Raw genomic sequence first — 23751 nt, forward strand, 5'->3', positions numbered from 1 at the left:
CATAATCTCCATGATGAAAACCCAGTGTAGCAGATTTTTACCCCAGAAATACGTAGAGATAGAAACAGGAGTCCAAACGTGTCTGCAGTGATCCAACATGGACCTTTCAATGTATTTCTCCCAACAGCAGTCAGAGCTGCTAATATCACCTATTATGGGGTGTGGCTTCAGCCTTTGCTAATGGGATCCTGGTGCCTAAATGGAGTTAGAAAGTGCCAATTGAGATGTACTTCCCCTCTTGGACTTTCAGAAAGTGGCAGGTAATCAGCAGCTTCATGCAAATATATTAGCAACCTTAGGGCATCTCAAAACATGCTAAACACACATTTAAGAATCTGCCTTCCACTGTAGGAGGTTTTTCACAGGAGACAATCTCTCTTGATTACTGGAGAGAAAACATCAGAGTGGATTCCTGTGACCTCTTGTAAATGTCCCGCCTGAGGATGGACTGCAAACCCTCTTTCATTGCTAATAAAATAAACACTTCTGCTAATAAAAGGAGTGCAACATGATTAATCTGGATCTAAATGGACAATTCTAGATCTCAAAACTGAGTTGGCTAGATGAATACTTAAGTCTTCTAGGTCCCTACTTTTCTTCCCAGTCAGAGATTCACCCATCTGCACAAGAGAATTCCTCCTACTGCTGTAGGGCATATCCAGTCTGAAAGAGAAAAACCATATACGGCCTCTAATTAGCTTTTCCAAAATGTTATAAATGCCTGCAAAATTAACTTTTTTTCTTGAACATGTAGCAGGGGGAATAAATGTGGAGCAAAATGCTCAAAGTGACCTTGGAAGGGGCACAGGGCTGTGTGCTGAATCCATGGGGCAGGGGAATGAGGGGGGGAGACGCTCAAGAAAGATGAAACAGCATAAAACTGGGCTCTCTGCACATGGCTACACACAAACAGAAGCTTGTCAGAGCTCTGCAAGCAAAACCCTGATGTCCCTGGAGTACCTGAGCTCTTCATTTGACCGATTTTGCGCCACATGAGGGATGTACAGGAAAGACAGGCAGGGACAGAGGGAAGGGGTTTCCTTCTATGTGAAGGAGCAGCAATTCTATGGGTGGGCAGTGGGCCAACTGGGAACTTGTGGGAAAGATTCCTATTGTAGGCTTTGTCCTCAAGCCCCAACCTCCTTCCTGGCATGTCAGTCCAGTATATCCCCATTTTCCTTCTCTTATGGAGCCCAAGATAGGATGCAGCATTGTAGGTGTGGGTGGTCAGGTGAGTACTGAGTAAAGCACACTAATCACATCCCTAGATTTCCTGGCTGGTCTCCTGCTGACAGATCCCGGGATGATGTCAGCCTCCCATCCTGGCAAGGAAACAGTAGATGAGATCCCACAGGTGTATTCTGTAAAGGGCAAAGGAGCACAAGAGAGCTCAACATGTCTTCAAGGCAAATCTCCTTCAAGCATGAAAATGTCCTTTTGGATACACAGGAAAACAAGCAGATCTATCAGGGGAGCAGCTTGGCCAAACAGTTGAGCTCCAAGGAGAAAGAAAACATGCATGAAGATGCATAAACATCTATTGCCACAGTAAGCGGAAAAGAACAAAGCTGGAAAGCACGGGCTCACAGCTGTGTGGGGCTTGTGATCCAGAGAGAGCAAATGAAGAAGAGATTGCCCAGAGAGGCTGTGGATTCTCCCTCACAGGAGATATTCCAGAACTGTCCGGATTCAATCCTGTGCAATGTGCTCAAGGAAGAGCCTACTTGAGCTGGACCAGATGACCCACTGTGACCCCTTCCAACCTGAACCATTTTGTGATTCTGAGATTCTCCACGGTGGTCAAGGGACTCTTTGCCTGCCACCTAGGGTGCCTTCTCCCCCACCTTCTTTTCTGACCTCGGTGTCTGTAGGGATGTTTCACAGTTTCTCACTCCGCTCTCACAGCTGCTGTGCAGTGTCAGTCTGTTATCACAGAGCCACCACCACCATTGCTCTTTGGCTCTGTTTTTGGCAGTGGTGGATCCGTCTTGGAGTCTTGGCTCTGTCTGACATGGGGGCACCTCTTGCTCTCTTCTCACTGAGGACACCTCTGCAGCTCCCCTTCCACCCCCAACCCTTGCCGTGCCACCCCAATATAAATACAGCGTGTGGTTTCACAGCTGAGTGTAACACAGCCCTATCCCAACAGAAACCTGTGCTCATAGCAGGTCACTAAACTCCATCCACAGAGAGAATGCTGTGTATTCCTTTGTCCCTTTGGAAAGTTCCGTTTCCAGTAAACAGATACTTAGAGACTTTTCATTTGCAAACCCATGCCGTGGTGACAGAATTTATTCCCATGGGAGTCACAGACGTGTCGTGTCTGTGGATTCTACTATTCTTTTCGCTCCCATGCTTCCTGACTGTTTATCCTTTCTGGAAACCACATTTTCCCACACCATTGATCTGAGGGGAATGTAAAAGTCCCTGTATGGAACCAGGAATAAGTTGTCTTGGATGCTTTTATAACTAATGGCATAAGGATATAATCATAGAGGGAGACATAGAACTGGGCCAGCTTTCCTTCTGGAGTTCTTCATTACATTCCTTTGACTTTCAAGAAGACTCAGCAATAACCTAAAACTACCTCAAAATTCAAAATTAGACAACCTCATCTCATCTAGAGCACTTCCACACAGAGTATCACTGCAAAGAAGCATAAGTTTCATGTATGCCATGGGTTACATCCACAGGTCCCATCGTTGTATCCAAAACAGCAACTACAGAGAATGTGGAAATTTATCCCTAGTGGGGTACAGTTGCATTAAATCTGTATTGAGTTTCTTAAGGTGTATGTTGATTTCTGACAGCAGAAGACTTACCTTAGTGGAGATGAATCCCAAGGTGCTTTCTTAGATTCAGAGAATCACATAACCTCCCAAATTGGCAGAGAACCACAAAAGTCATTGAGTCCAACTTGTGTCCCTGCACAGGACACCCCCAGAATCCCACCATGGGCCTGAGAGTATTGTTCAAATGCTTCTTGAACTTTGGAAGGTTGGGGCTGGACCACCACCCTGGGGAGCCTGTTCCAGTGTCTGACCACCTTCTGGATGAAGAACCTTTTCCTAGTATCTATCCTAATCCTTCCCAACACAGCTTCATGCCATTTCCTCTGGCCCTGCACTATGTGAAATTTCTCTTTGATTCTGCTGTGTCCACTGAGCTGGTGAACCTTACACACACACCAAAAATGGAAATAAGATTTTTAATACACACATTCACGGGCCAGAACAGACTTATTTCTTCACCAACACAGCCATAGTTACGATTAGTACTTCTCTCACTTCTTTATTCCTCAGGCTGTAAATCAGGGGGTTTAACATGGGAATTATGGTTGTGTATATGACAGCAACAACTTTCTTAGTGTCTTGTGAATTACGGGAATTCGGTCGTAAGTAATTCAAGGTTCCACTTGCACAGTACAATATTACAACAATAAGGTGTGAGGAGCAGGTGGAGAAGGTCTTGTGTCTGCTCTCTGCAGAGGAAATCTTCAGGATGCTGGAGATGATGCAGGCATAGGACACCAGGATGAGGCAGAATGGCGTGAAGATGGCCAGCACTGTGGTTGCAACCATCTGCTTTTCATACAGCGAGGTGTCATTGCAGGAGAGCAGGATGAGCGGGGGAATGTCACAGAAGAAGTGGTTAATCCTCCTGGGCCCACAAAAGGGCATCGTGAACACCCAAGCTGTCTGCACCACAGACACAACATTGCCACTGCAGCAGGACAGCAGGACCAAGGAAAGGCAGACTCTGGCATTCATGATGACAGTGTATCTCAGGGGGTTGCAAATGGCCACGTAACGGTCATAGGCCATGGCTGCCAAAAGGTACCATTCAGTGGCTCCGAAAAAAATCACACAGTAGAGCTGCGTGGCACAGCCCATGTAGAGGATGCTCCTGTCCTCTGACATGAAACTTACCAGCATCTTGGGGACAACAGTCAATGCTGTGGAAACATCCAGGAAGGCCAGGACCCGGAGGAAGAAGTACATGGACGTGCAGAGGGTGGGGTGCACCGTGGCCACGCAGATGAGAAGGTTCCCAACGACAGTCATGGTGTAAACTAAGCAGAATGTGAAGAAGAGCAAGTGCTGCAGTTCTGGGCGGCTGGACAATCCAGAGAGGACAAATTCAGTCAGCAGAGTGTGGTTTCCTGATTCTGTTTCCTCTGTTGACTCCATCTGGGAGGAATCAAGCAGACAGACTGTCAGAGCTGTAGTCACATGACGGTGCTTCAGCCAGTTACTCAAAGAGTCTCTTGGGAACTGCTGGAGAGCTGCTGGATCGAAGGGTGTAACTGTAGAACAGGCTGAGCTGAGCAAAGTAAGAAGGCAACGACTGTAGTGGGAGTGTGCAGTGTCAGCGCTCTCCAAGTGGCATTGTTTGGGACAGTGACCAAGCCTTCGACTATGAGGAGTTAGCATTTAAGGGCTGGCTCCATTCTGGGCATAGGGTTAGTTGCCAAGAATATGTGCTCCCCTCAAATGTCAGGTCTGTGCTCTCAGCTGGTCCCATAGGCACTTTCTGCACTGAGAGGAACACCCAGCCGACAACTGAAACACCCACAGACCCAAGAAAGAATAACCATTTTGCTACGTAGGGAGCAGTGGACATTGCTTCTTGCACTCTGCTGGGACCTGGGTTTTTCTACAGAGTGGAACTGACAGGGCAGGCAGCTTCCTCCGAGATATCCAAAGTTACCTTTAGAGCAACTCAACTTTAGGTGAAAGCCAGGGAAGCTCAGGCTGTGGGAGGCTTTGGCTCATATTCACGTCACTCCCCAGCTGTCAGTGGGACAGAAAGACTTCAAAGAGCCCAGCTCTGGGGAAAGCACCCCCAAATGGAGGAACCAGAAGCTGTGAAGGGAAGACCTAAGCCAACTCCTGTCACTGGAGGAAAGCCCAGCTGACAACTGAAACACCCACAGACCAAAGAAGGCAGCACCAAAGTAAACCAAACCCAAATTCTGTCTGTAGGCAGGCAAAGGAAGAAGGAAAAATTACAGGGAGAGGTGCCCACAGAGGATGGTAAGAAAGTGCAGAGGGTGAAGCTCAGCACCATTCACTTCATTAGTGACATTTCCCCGTTCTCCCGAGCAGTTTTGCTGTGGGTGCAAGGCCAGGGGCAAATTCAGGCAGTGCTGGGCCAGCCGTGGCAGCTCTGTGTGCTCGTAATGTCTGAGATGGGAAACCGACGCACTGAAAGAAAGAAGAAATTAGCCTGACAGGAGGAAGGGGGCGTTAGTTGTGTGCCCTTCAGACACGTCATCTCAACAGACCTGGCACCCAGAGAAGGACACGCTGTCAAAGCAAGAGCAGAGCACACAACCCTGCCATGACTCAGTCACTCCTCGGACTGACTCCGTCTAATTTCTCTTTTGGCTATAACTTGCCATCTTTTGTCTGTGGGTTTTTTAACATGAAGGTGCAAGCTGTAGATCCTGGAGCCACAGGCAACTTTAACTTGCAATCATAGTAACTAAACTCCTAAAATTCTCAGACAGTTAATGGTCTGGTGTATTTAAAAGGAATCTTTCTGGGCTTGACTGATTCCATTAACGTAGAAATTAAAGAAGACTCTTTTGAGTGATATCCCAATATAGCCTGTGCATGACAGATAGAGAATGACATAAAAAACTCCCTGCATTCTCCACTGGCACACATTCACACTGGTTTTCTTAATTGTTAGATCCATGTGGCTGAAGCGGAAGCTTCTTGATTCTGCTCTTTGAACCCATATGAAAGTTTTAGACTATTGCTTTGAGCATTAGTTCTTTATTTAAGTCAACGTCCCTCACAGCAGTCATTGTTTCACTGACAGGTTAGTTTTTATTTCCTAACGCAGAACACCTCTCAGACACAACTCTCAGTTTGTGTAATTCGTGCGTAGTGGCTCTGAGGCCCTTTAAGTTTTGGCCTTAGTTCTTCCTTGTATTTGCTTTATACACTCACAATAAACAGTTTGAAGTGTCCTACCTGCAACAGTTCTGCCATCCAATTCCTCCAATGTGGGTCACGCAAATTTGGATACAAGTATTTCCCTTGTTTTCCTACATCAGGGATAGCGTTGGGCTGATGATTCCTACGGTCAGCTTACGCTGCAGGTTAAAAGTTATATTTAAGTGCAAATGATCTCCTGCCACAGCTTGAGCAATCTGTTGATATTAGTACCTGGCATACTCCATAGAAAGTCAGCCAAAGCCTTGCCTCACGGAGAGGAAGAAAAGGAATTTTTAGATTTGTTTCAACTCCGTTGAACTGGCTGCAGCTGAAAAGGCAGCAACCTCAATGCATCTCTTTTTTTTTTTTCCCAAGAAGTGAACAGCTGAGCTGCCTCTGACACATGACTCACTCCCGGTTTAAGAAGAGTCTCTTGAAAGCCCTAATTGCCCTGTGGGTGGGATTGATTTCAGCTGATTTTAGGCAGGTCAGGGATGGTGGTTCAGAACTATGCTCCCTCTGAGGGCAAGGGGATGTCCCCAACCAATTACACACTTACAGTAGCAGTTGAAATGCATCCCGAGCCAGCTGGTGATCAATTTTTAACCTAAAAGCTCTAAGAAATATCTGGGAACATCAAGGGATATGTGACTCCAAGGACAGAATTAGCCTGATAAAGCCTCCTGCCTTTGTTTAATTTGACTGGGTACCTTTAGGGGCCATGCTGTCTCTTGTAGAAATTTCATTCAACTCCAGCTGCTCACATTTCAATCTTCAGTCTAAGTGGCTACTTGTCAACTTTGAATCATTTACTCCTGTGAGAGGCTCAAATGACTCAAAACAACCAGCCATGCGAGGGGTGTTTTGCTGGGGCCGGGTTTGCAAAGGGAAAGAGGAGAGTGTTTTGTGCATGGTGGCGAAACCTCTGCTCTGTGTAAGACGGAGGGGGTGAGCAGCCAACACTGGAGGCTAGGTTTTGAGCCAGATAAGGGAGAAGGCTCACAAGAAGCAGACCCTGCAGAGGCAGGATAGCACATTTTACCATGCCAATTGTCATCCCTTTCACAACTGGCTCAGTTGAAAAACTGCCCCCACCCTGGGGAATGTATTGGGACATTCACATTATTCATCACTTCCGATGGGGCATAATTGGCTCAACTATGCTGATGTGAGACAGCTGTCATGTCTTCAAAGAACCATCGAAGACCCCTGAAGCGCCCCCAACTCATTTCTGGGGCTTTCACCAGAGGACTTAACATGATCCACAGCGTTACATCAGACAGTGTAAAATTCCCCCCTGCCCTGCCAGGGGAGGTACCTGGGTGTTCCACCGAAATCTGAGCATGTATTAACCCACAGAATTTTGTGCTTCATGGGCTTCCCCCATCCCCAATGGGTCAAGACTGTGACCATCACCTTCCTCACTGTGACATCAAAATTGCAACAATGAAGCCTTGTCGCAGCATCCTTGGGTGGTGAGATCTTTCTACTCTTATCCTTTCTTTCTCTTTCTTTCTTTTCCATTACACATTTTCTTAAGTGTTATTTTTATGCTTTTATCTTGCTGTATTACTATAGATAACTATAACCAAAAACTGCTTTCCTTTGCAGCCAATTTTTTCTAAAACAACCCCCCAGTGCATATATATATATATATATATATATTTAGAAACACCAATAATTCAGTGTTACTTCACTCTAATCCACCCCAAGGGATCTATTAACAAGAACCTGAGTTGCCCTCTGGGGCGGGTTGTAACAGCCCCTTTCCCTTGCCTTTTTCCCCTTCCTCTCCCACTTCCATCCTTCCTTGCTTCCTACTTTCTTTCTTTCATGAGCCTACAAAAATCAATACAATTAATGGTTGTACTGGTTTAAAAACCCGAGGGGGAAATTAACCCCACTCAAGCTGCCCCCTTTCCATAGCAGAGGAAAAATACTCAGAGAGATTATAAGTTGGAATCACAATTTACTGAGGAAACCGCAAGAATCATAACAACAATAATAAAAGATTGTACAAAAGAGGGAATGGTTTACCCAAAAAAAGGTTATCCACCACCAAACAAACAAAAACACTCCCTGAAGAGAGTGCCCGGTGTGTTTTTTTCCAGCCCGTTTATGTTTTCCAGCCCAGAAAGAGAGAGGAGAGACAGAAAGAAAAAACAAAACCTGGAGAGATAGTTCATGCAGAATAAAGAGTTCTGCTGCTGAAATGCCGACTCCGATGGCAGCAGCAGCAGCAGCAGTTGTGTCTTCCCATCTCCAGCAACAGTTATGGCTTCCCCTGGCTGTGCTCCACTGGGGCTGCCAGTTCAGCAGCACAGAAAAGGTCTGTAGTCATGTGGAAAACAGGAGAGAGGACCAGCAGAGGGACCGAATCTGCCAGAGTCGATGGGCAGCAGTCCCTCCGCTGGGGCAAGCCAGCCAAAATGGCAAACTCCTGGGTTCTGGCTCTTGGCTTTTCCTGCTGAAAACCACATCCCTGCTGTGACGTGGGTGGTGTGGAATAAACACAGCTAAAACTCTGCCTCCTATCTCTACACCTGGGAGACTGTTCACTTCTTGCAGTAGGAAAAAAGAACCAAACAGATAAAAATCAGATTTGATTGGAATTACTGGAATTAAATTTGTATCCATCACCAACCTGAAAAGAGTTCTGAGTAGCTATTCTATAGTTGTGTTTCACTTAAGTTTAGTCAACCTCTCTTGTATGGATGAGAAGCCAATTCTGAGAAATTAAAAGATTTGGTCACTCAGTGCAGAAACTTTGTTTCCACCCCATTTGCACTGCTTTCATTTCACTCTTTCACTTTTGTTTCTCCTTTTCTCCTTTATTTTCACAGCTAAAAGATCTAGATTTCAATATTTGTCTTCATTATTTCCCATGATCTTTCCCATCTATTGCTATGAAGAAGGTATCAGCTTCGACCAGCCATTGATGGATCCTTTGGACTCAACTGAAAATCAGAAATGTTTTGATATGAACACCTCAAGTTTTGTGGCCTTAAGGCAGTTTTTGCTCAGAAATAGAATTGTAATGCATATTCTTCCTTAGTAATTCTGTTGCCAAGGAAAACCAGCCAAAACTTGTTATTCTCTAAGAACCCTAAATGTTGTATCTTCACTAAATGAGTATATGCTTCAGTTGTGCTCTTATGCACTTTAGAAACACACAATCAACCTCAATACATCATCAATACTGACATCCAGCACCTGGAAGACACAATATTTAGCTTAAACCATCTCACAGTTTTTGTGTGCCACACTGACAGTTCAAAACACTGACAGAAAAAATCATGATGACCAAAGATGTCCAAACGATCAACATTTTACTGCAGTCCAAAAGGAAAAGGAAGAGCAGTGAAAAACCGCGAAAGCACCTTGAACAAGGCAGCAGCAAAAACTTCTGTCTGACTCTGTGTAACACACGAAATAACCCCAGCCAGGGGCACAGTCTTCATCTCAGTGTTCAGAGGATGACTAGAGTCAACTTGGACATGTATGGGAAGGCATCTGGTGTTGCTTGGATGCTCTAGGATGTGTGAGTTATCAGTGTAGGACAGCTTGAAGTGTCTCAGACCTAAGGGAAACCAGCACCTTGCTAGAGCTGCAGCTGGAGGCTGAGGAGGACACCCTGGAGGATCCAAAATGAAATTCACTGGTTATGTTGAGGAAACTGGATGCTGCCTGTGAAGATGGGCAGTAAGTATCCCAATCCAAATCTCTGTGATGTTAATGTCAGTGTTTGGACCAGGCAACACGCCTCCTTCTACAGGCAGTGAAGAAAACAGGCTCTTCAAGGTCCTCGTTTCTCTCTAGATAACAAGGTGGAGTAGATCATCTTCTAGGGACATATATTTTTTTTCCTTTTCCTAAACACAGGCGGTCTCTCTGAGGATCTCTGAACAGAAAAAGTATTTTGATTAAAATATAAGTAGACCACTAGCAGGACTTAAGACTGCTCATTGAACAACTTTAAAAACAGCTTCATATACTTGAAGACAAAATAAAATATGAACATTAAATATCCTTATCTTTCCATGCTGATAATGGGAGAAATAAGTTTGCCACCTTTGTTAGTAACTACTGAGCCACTGCAACTGAAATATCAACCCTGTAAAAACTTTTCATCTAGACCTAAAGTTTTCTTTTCCCCTGGAAAGGAGGCAAAGTTTCCAGCATTCTAAGAGGGTCATGTGAGTGAGCACCCTAGCTGCTGAGTTGGTAAGGCAATTTTTTCCCTTGCACTAATGAATGTGTAAGCATTTCTATAGAAAGAGAAAAAAAAATCAAACAAACCACAAAATGACATCCTTAAAAGAGGAGAGAAATAGCATTGGTGTCTCCAACATTTCTATGCTTGACAGGTCTTTGTAATTATATCTACATCCAAGCTTTCTGATTCTCAGAAGTGCTTTCAAGTTGGCTCATTGTCTGGTCTAAGAAGAGGAAAAGTGATTAAAAGTGAGAGGAGGGTTATGAATACATTTAGCTCTGCCATGACCAATAATATGGGCCAAGCTTACAAATACTCATCGTGGCTAGGCTTCGCGAACGAAGATTTAGGAAGGCTCTATCCACATTTGCTACAGGCACGCTGGTGGCTTATGAGGCCAATACGTGACAGACATATCCAATTGCAAAAGGCACAGCAGAAAGACTCTTTAGATGGTGTATTCTGCAAAATACACGGTTCTTTCTGCGTTGCCTTTTTTCCTCGAGGGTGATCCTGCGTGTGTTCTCAAAGGAGACAGCTGCATTACAGATGGTGTGTCTCCAGGCCTCCCAGTTTGAGGCCAGAGTAGACCAGTTATGTTGATCAATATGGCCAAGGCTGAGATGTTGTTTCAGGGAGTCCTTGTATCTTTTCTTCGGGGCTCCTCTCATGCAGCAGCTGGTGGCAAGTTCACCGTAAAGCACAAGCTTAGGGAGGTGGTGGTCCTTCATCCTTGAGACGTGCCCTGCCCATTGCAGCTGTGTTCTTGTTGCAGAGCAATTTAAATTTGGTAGTAGAATGGCTAAGGCTTAGTAAGAGAGTAGGCCTAGAAAGCAACACTCCAAGGTAGTAAGTTAGCAACTTTGTTTGTGAGCATGGAGTGTGTGCTGAAGAAGTGGAAACAATAATCAAAGGATCTAGTCAAGCATGTATATAACGATTTGTTACCTTGGATGTGGCAAGGGTCTGTTAAACAGTTTCTAGGGGTAAGACAACTTAAGTAGATTTATGATTAGAGTAGATGATTATTAATTGTTATCAGTATGAAGTATGAGCTTGTTTGTAACTGCACCTGGTTTGCTGTGGAAACTGTAACTGTTTTTGCTGTGGAAACTGCACATAAACTTGTTTGTGTATAAAAGCTGAACTGACAATGAGGGTCTTCGGAATCCTGACTTGGGACGCGAGTCCACAGGTTCCCGGGCCCTGAATAAAGCACCGCATAAACCGGCACTCTGTTGGTTTGTGTCTTTGTTACGGGCAACATTCTCATCAACATGGCCTCAATACTTGTGATAGCTGCTTGCTCTAGAACAGATGTGTTGGTCACATAATCTGACCAGTGGATGTTTAGGATAGTGCAGAGGCAGCGTTGATGGAAGCGTTCTAGGAGACGCAGGTGGTGGCGGTAGATGACCCATGATTCGGAGCCATATAAGAGAGTAGACAGCACTATGGCTCTGTAAACACTGATCTTGGTGCTTTTCTTCAAGTGTTTATTACGCCATACTCTTTTGTGGAGTTTTCCAAAAGCACTATATGCCTTTGCTAATCTGGGCAGTATCCAGCCCTTGGATATTCCCATCTCCACTTGCCTCACACACAGTCACACACTCACAATAATGGGTGTCACAGGTATGTCCAGAGCTCATGGGCTCTGCCCTGTTTGTCTTGGTCCTGCTGTTCAACCCTGCAGAGTACATCTGGTTTCCAAACAAAGTTATGGTTTACAAGTCCCTTGCCCTCCTCAGGCAGACAGGTTGGCCTACCCAGTTCCTGGCACAGCAGCCACAGGAGGCCCCGGGAACCATGGTCCCTGCTCTGGTTGCTGGCACTAAGACAAGACTTTAATCTTTACCCAACCTTTCACCGGTCTCCACCTCGGAGCTGTCAGGTTTTCACCCTACAGGAAAAGTTGCCAAAGTTGCCAAAGAACCCTTGTGACTGTCTTGGAAGGAGCTCTGGACTGTAGGAAAGTGCCATAGAGCCTGATCTCCCCCTTTGCATGAAAACACCAATGGAGTGTGAAAAGCTGTTGGAATCATTGCAAGTGCTGAAAGGAAGGAGCCTGGCATTCTTCCAGGGAAAGTAAAATGTCTGAAGCAAGGATGGTGCTTGTTTGAATGAGCCTTGTGGTCTGGTGCTGGGAGAGGGAGGGGCAGAAGCAAGTGTGGATATATGGTCAGTCAGGTGTCCCCGCCCATGGGAAGACGTTCGAACGAGATGGTCTTTAAGGTCCTTTCCAACCCAAGCCAGTCTATGATTCTGGGATTCTATGAACTCCTTTTCAGCAGTGGAAGGATGTGCCCGGATTCATCTTCCTGAATTTCGATCTTTCAAAAGCCATCTAAGTCTAGTACACTCTGCTCCACCCATGTCAAGGCACAGAGGATGTGTCTTTGTTTTCATGAAGGTTTCCCTCCAGTTCATGCTCAGGTTCTGGTCCTCTGAGCATCCCAAAAGGGTGGGAGCACACTCAGTCTCTGCTTTACAGCAAATCAATCAGGTACCTACCTCCATGTCCCTGTGACTCCCAGAGCACTCAGTTCCCAGGAAGCCTCCAAGTAGCTGGTATGAGTGGGATGGCTCAGGTTTGTTTCTCTCCATGCTCTGTGGTTGTCTGAGGGCTCAATCGCCTCCCGTCAGCATCCTGAAACATCCCAAGAGAGGCAGCACACATTCACAGTGCTCACCTTCAGAAGCACTGCCCTGGTGAGCTGCAACACAACCATGTCCACTCTGACTCTTTCCATGTTTGGAACAGGAACATACAGGGGAGCACAGAACAATAATTCTATAATGGTATAATGACACAGGGCCTGGATATGTCCCAGCCCACATGCTCAGTACTGGGGTTGCACAAGCCCATCCAAGAGGTCACAAGCCTTGCAGAGGGTCTTCTCACTTGGGAAGACTCAGTCTCCTATTTACAGCTTTTTAAGCTTCCAGCCAAGAGAGGAATTGTGGAGAACATCAGCACTTTGCTAGAAACATCAGAAGGCTGAAGAGGAGTCTGGGTTTGCTGAGGTCATGTTGATGAATGAAAAGGTGAAAGCTGAAAGAAGAGGAGTGTAGCAGGGAGATTGCCGAAACTGAAATCAGTACACCATTGAAAGCTCAACAAAAAAACATTTATTACAAAGAAATAGTAAACAAAACGAGAAATCGAGAGACAGGAAAGAGAAGGGAAACAAATCTCCAAGACAACACCCCACTCACTCAGGTGTTACTTTCGAGGTTGTCTTACAGACCCCAGAATGCCTAGAATTCCCCATAGCAGAAGCTGCATCCTTGGAGCATCGGCAGGCTCACGCGATAGCAGGTATCCCTGCAAAGGCAACATTGTCCTCCCTGTGAAGCTTGAATCCACTCCCAGCAATTTTTATGCAATTAACCTGTGACATCTACCTGGGCAGGTGTGGCCAGCACCGCCCAGCCAGAGGCCCTTGGTCCCTCCCCCTGTGATGTAAGTAGTGCCCCTGCTGCATCTCAGGGGTCTTTCCTAAATGAGTCTGGGGGCTAATTCATCCTCCTCCTCTTCACTTTTTTCTTCAAATGCCCTTGGAGGGCCATCGGCCAATAGTGAGGCCCCAATTAATTTCAGTTTATACAAGATGCTCCCTTCAAGGACGAAGTTCTTGTTTATCAGTGCTTGTTTTCACATAACTTGGCAGGAAAAGAACAGACTCTCACAGGTGGCTGGGCTAAACACAGACCAAAAGTAACAGCATCTAATTAAGTATGAATACAAGGAGGGAAGCCAACTTTTTCCAAGGAGTCTGGAAAACTCACAGAGCAATTCCTCTCATAATGCACATTAGGACACATGGAGCAGAGGAAGGGGATGGCAACAGTCAGCAAGCACTTACCAAGTGTAAGCAGGCTTGACCAAGGTGATTTGCTTCTCTCATTATGGCATTATGCAGGAAGGAGAGCAGTGAGTGTCCTTTACCTTGACTTTAGCAAGGCTTTGGACATTGTCAGGACCCAGCATATTCTTCTCTGTGGGTTAGAATGTTATGATCTAAATGAACAACTTGATGAACAACAGGTTGGATGTTCGTGCTCAGAGAGTGGTGGTTCATAGGCCATACTCTATGTGGAGGTCTGTAACAAGTTCAGACAGAAGAGAAGCTTTCCAATGCCTGCAAGCTACCACTAGGAAGATGAACCAGGCTCTTCACCGCAGCCAGCGGTGGCAGCATGAGAGAGAAAGATAATGGGTAGACAGTAGAAAATAAATTAAAAAGTCAATGTGTAAGAAAAAACTAAAAGTGTTTTCATGATGAGAAGACTGAAGCATTGGAATGAGATGCCCAGACAGGATGTCCAGTCTTCCTCTTCTGTGTCAGTGCCTTAAGTGCATTCCCCTTCCTGGAGGTTTGACTGGCTGGACTCACGGCAAAAGGAGAGTCAGCAAAACTGGGGGCTGAGTCCCTTCCAGCTTGAAACCCTGGAGCCAGTGCAGCCAGGGAGGACCTCAGAGAGGCCTCAGGCAGGGCTACTGCCCTTCTCCTGGGGGCTGCTTTGAAGAGGACACTCTGAATCTGGTCCCCACCTGAGCTCCAGTTCCAGTAGTGTCTCAGCCAGGCCTGCACCTGGCCATGGCCTCTGCTGATGTGGACCTGGGCCCATAGACTGACTTCCCAGCTGGACCTCAGACTTTTCTCAGCAAATGGACTTCTCAAATCATCTAGAACACAAGTGCTCAGGGATGTGAGGTTCTGAACAAGCCCAGATCTCTCCAGCTTCTGGAGGAGATGGTGACAAAAACCAGAGCATGTGCAATGAGCTCCCTCACCAAGCCACAATCTGGGGGTTGCAAATAAAAAAGCAGAAAATGACACAACCTAAGAGTAGGCTGAGGTTTCCTGTTTCAACTCCACACTACATATATAGAGATTGCCATTCTGTACCTACCTCCTGCCTGGCCTTAATAACTGCTTTGGCTCCTCAGGACAGTGGTAGAAGATGCTGCTTCTCCTACTCCCAAGTGCTTTTCTCCTTCTACCATGGGCTGGGGCTGGTGAGTACACCAGGACAAGGACATACAAGGGCTCAAATGGACACTAGCAGGAAATCTCAGGAAATGTTCCTGCCTGGTCTTCTCTCCTATCACTGCACTCCTACTCTCCTCTTTTTCAGCTCAGACTGTGCCTGAAACCAGTGATGCATTACAGGGACTAGAGTTGTGCCCTTTGATAACATTTCAGTCATCCAGAGCCAGGTGTGGTCAGTCCTCCCCAGGCAGTGCTGCTTGTCTTTCTCTCCATTGTGCTCCAGCAATGCTTTGGACAGCCCAAGGAAGGAGAGTTGTGGATATCATTTGCATATGATGTTAGAAGAGGTCCCTCTCTCCTCATGCAGTTCCAAACTTGGTAGGAAATATTGGCATATGTGATATTAACACTTCTCATCTCTCTTCCAGGAAGGATCATTGGAGGAAGGGAAGTTAAGCCCCACTCCAGGCCCTACATGGCTTACTTACAAATTGAAAGTGGCTCAGATACTTACAGATGTGGAGGGTTCCTGATTCAGCCAGATGCAGTGCTCTCAGCAGCTCACTGTGTGCATGGAAAAGGGTAAGAGCCTCTGTTTCTTGGGATATTTTCAAGTCTCACACAGTCCTGAAGGGCCCCAGTCCTGGTCTGGGCTGAAAGAGTTCTCTGTGTCTCTTCAGGCAGAGCAGGGATCTCTGTGAGCTGAGCTCCCCCTGTGACTTGCAGGAATTGTCTGCCAGGTTGCTTTGTGCTCCTGGGGACAGGAATGCTCAGCAGTGATCTCCTGGTTCATGGCTCCTACCATGGCTCAGAGGTACTGCTGCAAAAGAGGGGCCAGTGTGTCCCATTCCCTGCTTCCCCTTTGTCTTCAGAATGGGACAAGTCAGACCTATGTGAGTGTGTGGGGAGGGACCCTCAGTTGAACGGTGGAAGGAACCCAGGTTACAAAAGGGAATTTGCTGAGAACAAATCTCTGGGGAGGTACATCCCAGTGCCACCTCCCTCCTACCAACTGCCATGGGGCTGTGCTGCTCTGGCCAGTGCAGCTGCAACATTTTGGTGTTTCCTGGCAGAAAGGTGAATATCACTGTGACTCTGGGAGCCCACAACATAAAAAAGAAAGAACTGAGCCAGCAGAAATTCCATGTTGGATGTTGGGTCATCCATCCCAGATACTTAAATTATAGATCTGGAAATGACATCATGCTGCTGAAGGTATGTTCCCACACATCTTTTCTCCCCAAGGGATCTCCTCCCTGCTCACCTCACCAAACCCATGAACTTGTTCCCATTCCTTTGCTGGCTCTAACCCCATGTTCTCTCTGCTTAAAAGCTGAAGAAAAAGGCCAAGATGACTAAGTATGTGAAACCCATCTCCTTGCCCAGTCATAACGAAACTGTCACACCAGGAACTAAATGTAGTGTATCTGGCTGGGGCCAGACATCAGTGACAGGGCATAGGACTGATGTGATGCTAGAGGTGGACCTGGAGCTGCAGCGTGAGGAAGTGTGTGAGGAGTCTTTCAAAGGCTACTGGTGCCAGTCTATGATCTGTGCCGGTGATATGCGTGGCAGAAAATCAACTTACAATGTAAGTGTTTGGATGGTGCTGGGATCACAGTCAGTCAGGTTTTCAGGTGAGGGTCAAAAGGGCAGTACAATGAACCAGATTCTTCAGGAGGATGTGCTGAGGCTCCTCACAGCAGCTCTGAAGCTGACGTGCTCCCTGAGCTGCGGTGCACCTGCCCAACTCTCAGCATCAATTTGCCTCTTTACTCACTTGGGGATGTTCTACCTATCCCAGCCAGTGCCCCAGCAGGCTGCAGAGCTTGTATAAATCCTTCATCCTATCCTCACTGGAAGTGTTCAGATAGTCCCCCATGTCTAAACTAGGATTAGATCCTTCCTTTCAGAAAGGTTTTGAATCTCAAATAGCCTCCAGTCCTGAGTTGCTTCCCAGAAGGGCTTAGAGGAGAGTGAGGCAGCTACAAAGCCTACAGAGCTGGGTCTGGAGGGAGGGAGGGGGTCAGAAGAGGAGATTCTTTACATGGGGAGAGGGAAGTGGAATAGTTTGTTCCTTAGGGCAGGGAGAGCTGTGCTGTGACAGGGCTGACCCCTTTCACTCCTTTCACTCCACAGGGTGATTCTGGAGGCCCATTAGTCTGCAATCGGAAGGCTCATGGCATTGTTTCTTATGGATATCAAAATAAACCCTTCCCTAAGGTATTTACCAGAGTCTCCTATTTTGAGCCCTGGATCAATGAACAGCTGAGGAAGTTTGCAATCCAAGAGGCTTCCAAATGCACCTAAAACAGAGTCAGAGATGCCTTGCCAGGCACATTTTCTGCACTAAGGAAAGTCTCCCTGGCAAGGTAAGAAAGCAGGTCCCAAGCACATCCAGTTTCCCATTGTTCCCTTCCTCCCACTACTGCCCAACAGTGCCACCTCCTGCTCTGCTTTCTGTCCATCAATAAAAGCTCCTTCAAACTTGCTTGTGTGTGCTGCCTTCTTGAGGATGGGATGCAAAGCCTGAGCATGAGAAGGAGGAGATGACACTCCTTGGGAGAACTTGAGTGGGACTGTAGGTGGGACACACAATACAGATCTTTGTTCCTGAATTGCTGCAAATGCTCTCCCTTGTCTTCCTCAGTCTCTTGCACTCAAACCAGCAGGTAGAGACAGCAGCCTTACCAAACCATTTATTCAGCCTTTCAGAAACAGAAGCTTCTCTGCCTTCAAGGGGGGATCATGTGGGTTTCTATTACCAACTTGAAACCATCTCAGGATCCTCAGACAGACTCAACACCAGCCAACCTTACATTCCATCTTCCCTTTCAACCCTCTTGAACCTCAGATGAAGCATTTTCTCTGCACCTGTAAAATGCCTGAGGGCTGAAATGTGGAGATTTTCTCCTATGAGATCAGCTAATCAGACCTGGCTGGGCCAAGAAGTGGCCTCGTGGTGTGGTGACAGGATAGAGAATGTCAAATATGGCTCAGGCAAAAGCAGTATTACAGAGAGACAAGCCTGATCAGTCATGCCAGGGAGAGATGCATTTCTTTTATGCAATTTTTCCTTTATGATCATTTATCCATGATGTGGACAAAGGGATAGAATGTACCCTCAGCATGCTTCCCAATGATATAAAACTGGGGACACAGAAACCTAAAGAGGTGCAACAAGGGCAAGTGTGGGCTCCTCCACATGGGGAGGGATAACCCCAACTACCAGAACAGCAGCTCTGTGGAGAAGGACCTGCAAGTCTTGGTAGATGACAAGTTGATCATGAGCCAGACACATGCCCTGGAGGCCAGGAGGGCCAATGGGATCCTGGGGTGCATCAGGAACAGTGTGGCTGCAGGTCAGGGAGGTGATCCTTCCCCTCTACTCGGCCCTGCTGAGGCCACATCTGGAGTGCTGCATCCAGTCCTGGGCTCCTCGGTACAAGAAAGACAAGGAACTACTGGAGAGAGTCCAGTGGAGGCCACAAAGATGATTAAGGGACTGGAGTATCTCTCTGAGGAGGAGAGACTGTGGGAGCCAAGACTGTTCAGTCTAGAGAAGAGAAGACTGAGAGGGGATCTCATAAATACATATAAATACCTCAAAGGCAGTTGTCAAGAGGTTGGTACCAGACTCTTTTCAGTGGTGCCCAGTGACAGGATGAGGAGCAATGAACACTCCCAACATGAGGAAGAACTTCTTTCCACTGGGAGTGGCAGAGCACCGGATCACCTTGCCAGGAAGGAATCACCTTGCCCTCTCTGGAGACATTCAAAATTCCCCTGGTTGCATTCCTGTGTCACCTGCTCAAGGTCACTCTGCCTTGGCAGAGGGATCAATCTCGATGATCTCCAGAGGTCCCTTCCAACCCTAACTGTTCTGGGATTGTGTGATTCCTGTTGGCTGGCTGGCAGGAAGGAAAAGGACACATTGGATTTGAGCTGCTCTTTTACACAAACTCTGCTTCTCACCCAAATCTTCACTGTCAAAGAAGCATCTGCCCCAGGAAGGCACCAGTTCTGAGGAACAATGGGCCTCAGATCCCTCCCTTTCTCCTCACAGCTGTTGTTAGGCACCAAGTCAGCCAAGACCCTGATAGTACCCATAAGTTCTGCATTACCCACCTCAGTTACAGAAGCACAGAGTTCTGCATCTGTGAGAGGACAAAAGCAGCCCCAGAGGCTCCAGTGAAGCTGTTAAGAGATATCTCCGCTTTTTGAAATCCTCCTGTTTCACTTCAAATATTTGTCTCCCTTCTACCATAATTTCAAATCAAGTAACATCAAGATTGCCATGGGATGAATACAGGAGGTTGCAGGATGTCCAACCATTTCATAATAATTCACAAGCCTTCTTTTGAGTCATCCCAAACACACACCTCTATTTCTGGCCAAACAACACTCAGTTTGCAGCCCTGAAACAGGAGAAAATAACATTTCCAGAAGGGACAAAGGGATGCCATCCAAGCTGTCCATCCAGTCCTGAGCCACACTGGCTTTGCTCTGCCCCCCCCATAACATCCCTTTCCACCCAAATTCCACTCCAGAATACCCCTCCCTAGGTCCAGCACTTTCTTCTCTCTCATGCAGTCAACGTGTGCCACGTGAGCAGGAAAGGAGCAGTCAGCAGCACCAGTGACCGTGGGGCAGATGAACACGGGCCCCACAGGCTCTGGAGCTGAGAGTCACCACAACCAACAAGTGTCAGTGAGAATGTTGGGGAGGGGGATTAGCAAGGGAGTGATCACAGAGCTGCCTGCCTGGTAAAGATACAAGAAATGAGGAAAATCCAAAGTGCTCTTCCATGGGATACACTGGGAGATGGGTGAAAATGTGTCAGCACCCCATCCCCATCAACACTTTGTAAAGGAGCCCTAATGGCCCCAGAGATTCCGTGGCACAGGGATCTCCTTCCCCACCCCACCCCCTGTCATTCTAGGGGGGCCACAGGAACATCCATTGCCACAGGACCAGGACCAGACACCTCCCAGGACAGGGGCTTGTGGGAACTGTGGGAGGGAGAACAGGATTGTGTCCCCAGACACAGATGCTGCTTTTCTTGCTGCTTCTCAGTTGCCAGAGCTGGCTGCCTTTTGTCAGAAGGCTGCAGAGGACCATCTGGGCATGAGGTGAGGGGTGCAAGCACATGCCCAGAGCAGAGCTCTCCTGTATTGATAGTCTGCAGTGTCAGAAAGTGCCTGTGGGATGGTCTGCTTTGAACTACTCCAGTGCACTAGGAGCACAGGGTCAGTCTGCATTCCGAGTTCTGAGCTCAGGTGCAGGGACCTTGACAGGTCTGGGAGGTGTTGAGAGGTGCCAGCCCTATTCCTGGAAGCACTGAGCTCTGCCAGGTGCCTTCCATACCCTGGGGGACCTCACACACTGCTACTCTTGTTTCTGCAGCCTCAGCTGCCCAAATACCAGTGTAATCTTTACCTTCCCTCTCAGTGTGGTCCTGCAGATTCGGGCAGTGCTCAAATAGAAAGCCCAGGCAGAAGCACGAGGAGCAAATAAAGTGCAAAAGAGTCTCCAATCTACGGGCTCACATTTGAAAGAGACATGAGGCTTGAGGAAGCTTCTTTTCATGGGAGCCTGGTGCATGTGACATTGGCCTTTAAACCACCTCTCTGGAAAAGGTCGGGAAACCCTGGAGTTTCGGACTCATGCAGGCATGGAGGGGCCTTAGCAGTCAATTGTTACAACCTCATGCTCAATTCAGGGTCAACCCTGAGGGCAGCAAAGGAGCTCAGAAACCCTTGTGGTTCTCACTCCATGCTCTGGCGGGTCATGACTTCAGTGCTGAGCTTCCAGCACTTGGCTCCTCTTCTTGGGTCATGCTCTTGAGCTCATTCTCGGCTGCTTTCAGGAAGGAGGAGAAATCTCCAGAAGAAATTGCCTGGATAGATGGGGCATAAGTTTGGATCTTTTTTCAGGAGGGCTTGTGAACACTGTTTGGGCCTCTGATGAAAGGTGAGAATATTAGTCCTTTGGGGCTGGCTCCTTTTCTCTTTTCTATGCTGTGTTTTTCTCTTTTGAATGTTCTTCACTGGGTCACTAACACAAAAATGAGCTCTAGTTCGTGTTCTGTATTTGTCTGACACTTTCAGTGTCGTAGGTAAACTGAACTGTTACCTTTTTTTCTGATTTCTCTCTTATCAGCCATGTTCCCGGAGGACAATCACCACAAATGCTCAGACATATCACCCTTCAACTAATGTCAGCCTTGTAACCAATAGCTTTGTCAGTGCAGATTCATTTTATATCCAAAGAACCCTGGTGGGAATTAGATCTCAGCATCTCTGTTCTGGGATTCATGTGCAGAAGGCCACATTCATACTACAGGCAGGAAAGATCCACTGTGCAGTGTGATTGCTTTAAAACTGCTCTGACACTGAGTAAGGAGAAAAAAGTAAAGAGAGGAAAAAAAGAAAAAAAATGAAGAATCCTGTAATAGTTTGAAGAACTTCACCCATATATGAATTTCTGTGATTTATCTGTTGCTGTGATGACTGTTATATCTATCGTTCTGTCCAAGTACTGATGTGACTTTCCTTGTATGCTGAAATATTTTCTCCTTTCTTTTCCCTGTTGTGGATTTTTGGTTTGGTTTTGGGTTTGTTTGTTTGGGGGTTTTTTGTTTTTGTTTGGAAGCACATCTGTCTCTCTGCATCTGATTTTTACCTTGGATTCTGGTCAAGGTGTAGTAATGCCTGCATTTTTATTCCTACCAATGTCAACCTAAAGCCTTTAAAATCTCATTTGAGCCAGGACAGCAAGGCAGTCTGAGCCAACTACATTGCAGTGACAGAATGCCACCATTTCTCTGACAGAAATGTTAGAGGTGGAGACACAATGTAAGAAACCACAAGAAAAAAAAAAGGGAAAAACTTCACCAACTAGCCCTTCTGAAAACTTTTACGGAAATTCCTCCTTTTCCACGTGAGTATTGTTATTATTACAGCCTTCCTCTACTTCAGAGTTCACAGTAGGTATTGCAAAAAATGAATGGGTTTTATTACTTTGTTCTACCCATATTGATAGAGGTTTTTATCTCACCATCTCTGCTACACAAAGTAAACACTTCTTACTTGGTGCTATCTGGAAGGATTCATTTGTGTTTAAGTTTGAACTTGTCAAGGAACAAAAATTAAAGACTTCTTGATTGGTGAGCCCGGCACAGTAATGGACAAGTTATTTAGCTATATTACAAACTGGTTATTTCCATTAATTTTTCCTTTTTCTTTTTATACCCCATTAGTTGAGTTCAGCCTTGAACTAGAGCTGTCCATCTTCCTATTCAGGCCTCATTCATCTCTATGGATGTATTTAATTAAATAGCAGCTAAAATGCCTGGAACCTTACACTGGATTTCAACTGTCAGGACAGAAGGAGCATTTGGAAAGGAAAACACTCTCCACAAGCCAAGTCAGATTGCCCATTCTAAAGAGACACAAGGTACTCATGTGGGATTTCATCTCCTTTTCATTTGCTGATTGAAACACTATCTTTTACTGCACAGATTAAAGGGTGCTGATGAACAAGCAAACACTAAAGGAAATTTAACCTGTTACTTCCTCAGTAACTTCTCATCTAAATTTTACTTCAGTGGCCAGAAGTAATGCAGATAATATCTTTTTCTCAAGGCAGACCTTACCACAAACTTTTGACTTCACCCGTACTACAAAACCCCAGCCAAACCACAAGTGAACAAGACGTTTAGTTGGAGGAAACTGAAAAGCTGCCTCTTCTGCAACCCTGTTCTTCTCTGCTCTTGGACACTTAGACTTACTTCAAACCATGGCTGAAACATATCTGAAGGTTCAGCTCCCACTCACAGCTGGGCCAGCTTCAAATGTCTCTCAGGTTGTTCATGGCTTTGATCACACAGATTGAAGTCTAACTATCCTCTCCAACATTTTTTTCCTTATATCTGTTGAGACAAATGAACAAATTATTCTTTCCAGTGGTATTCCTGTGATCCAGATCACCTCTGGCTGACATGTCCATTCCTCTCTGTTACAGGCAGTGTCCCTGTAAGTTCAGGGATGCTTCCATGCCTGGGAGCCCTCCCAGTGATGGTGATCTTGGATCCAAATTCGCCAGGTTTGAGATAACCTGCAAACTCATGTTATGAATTTGCCCTGTGCCAGCATATGAGGAAACTGGGAAATATCCTGCCCACCCTGATCTAAACTAAGGGGTCAGTGGGTGGCAGAAGTCTGAAGCAGAAGCAAAGAAGACCGAGCAGTAATCCATGAGGACAGCTCAGGTGAGATCAGAGTACGAATAAATGGGAGACCTCATACAATGCCCAATTTACTACCACTTCTGAATGGATTTACAAAGTTTGTTTCCTCTTGTGCCAAAGCAGAGGGACCTGTTGGACATGGTGGTGCCCAAGGGACCTAGAGGGTACCTTGCTGTAAGGCCTAGGTAGAATCTGTGGGAAGCAGCTCCAGCAGCTCCCACTACGTCTCCTCAGTGTGGCTCAGACCTTCTCGGCTGTAATGCTGGGGGTATCCCTGAGCCAAAGTTGACCTATAGCTGAACCCTCCAACCTAATATTATATTTAGCTTAGTATTG

General features: G+C 46.4%; 2 protein-coding genes across 2 annotated transcripts; one reads left to right on the forward strand and one right to left on the reverse strand.

The window, feature by feature from the left end:
* Positions 1 to 3233: 3233 nt before the first annotated feature.
* LOC135403060 (olfactory receptor 10A7-like) lies at positions 3234 to 6273 on the reverse strand. The gene has a single exon (XM_064636678.1). It carries the CDS (start codon positions 4431 to 4433, stop codon positions 3240 to 3242), a length of 1194 nt encoding a protein of 397 aa, XP_064492748.1. The 5' UTR covers positions 4434 to 6273; the 3' UTR covers positions 3234 to 3239.
* Positions 6274 to 14895: 8622 nt separating this feature from the next.
* LOC135402885 (mast cell protease 1A-like) lies at positions 14896 to 17639 on the forward strand. Its single transcript, XM_064636405.1, has 5 exons — positions 14896 to 15190; positions 15593 to 15746; positions 16238 to 16379; positions 16498 to 16755; positions 17304 to 17639. The coding sequence occupies exons 1-5, from the start codon at positions 15136 to 15138 to the stop codon at positions 17472 to 17474; spliced, it is 780 nt and encodes a 259-aa protein (XP_064492475.1). The 5' UTR covers positions 14896 to 15135; the 3' UTR covers positions 17475 to 17639.
* The last annotated feature ends 6112 nt before the right edge of the window (positions 17640 to 23751 follow it).

The sequence above is a fragment of the Pseudopipra pipra genome, chromosome 26 (assembly GCF_036250125.1).
Source record: "Pseudopipra pipra isolate bDixPip1 chromosome 26, bDixPip1.hap1, whole genome shotgun sequence".
NCBI lineage: Eukaryota > Metazoa > Chordata > Aves > Passeriformes > Pipridae > Pseudopipra > Pseudopipra pipra.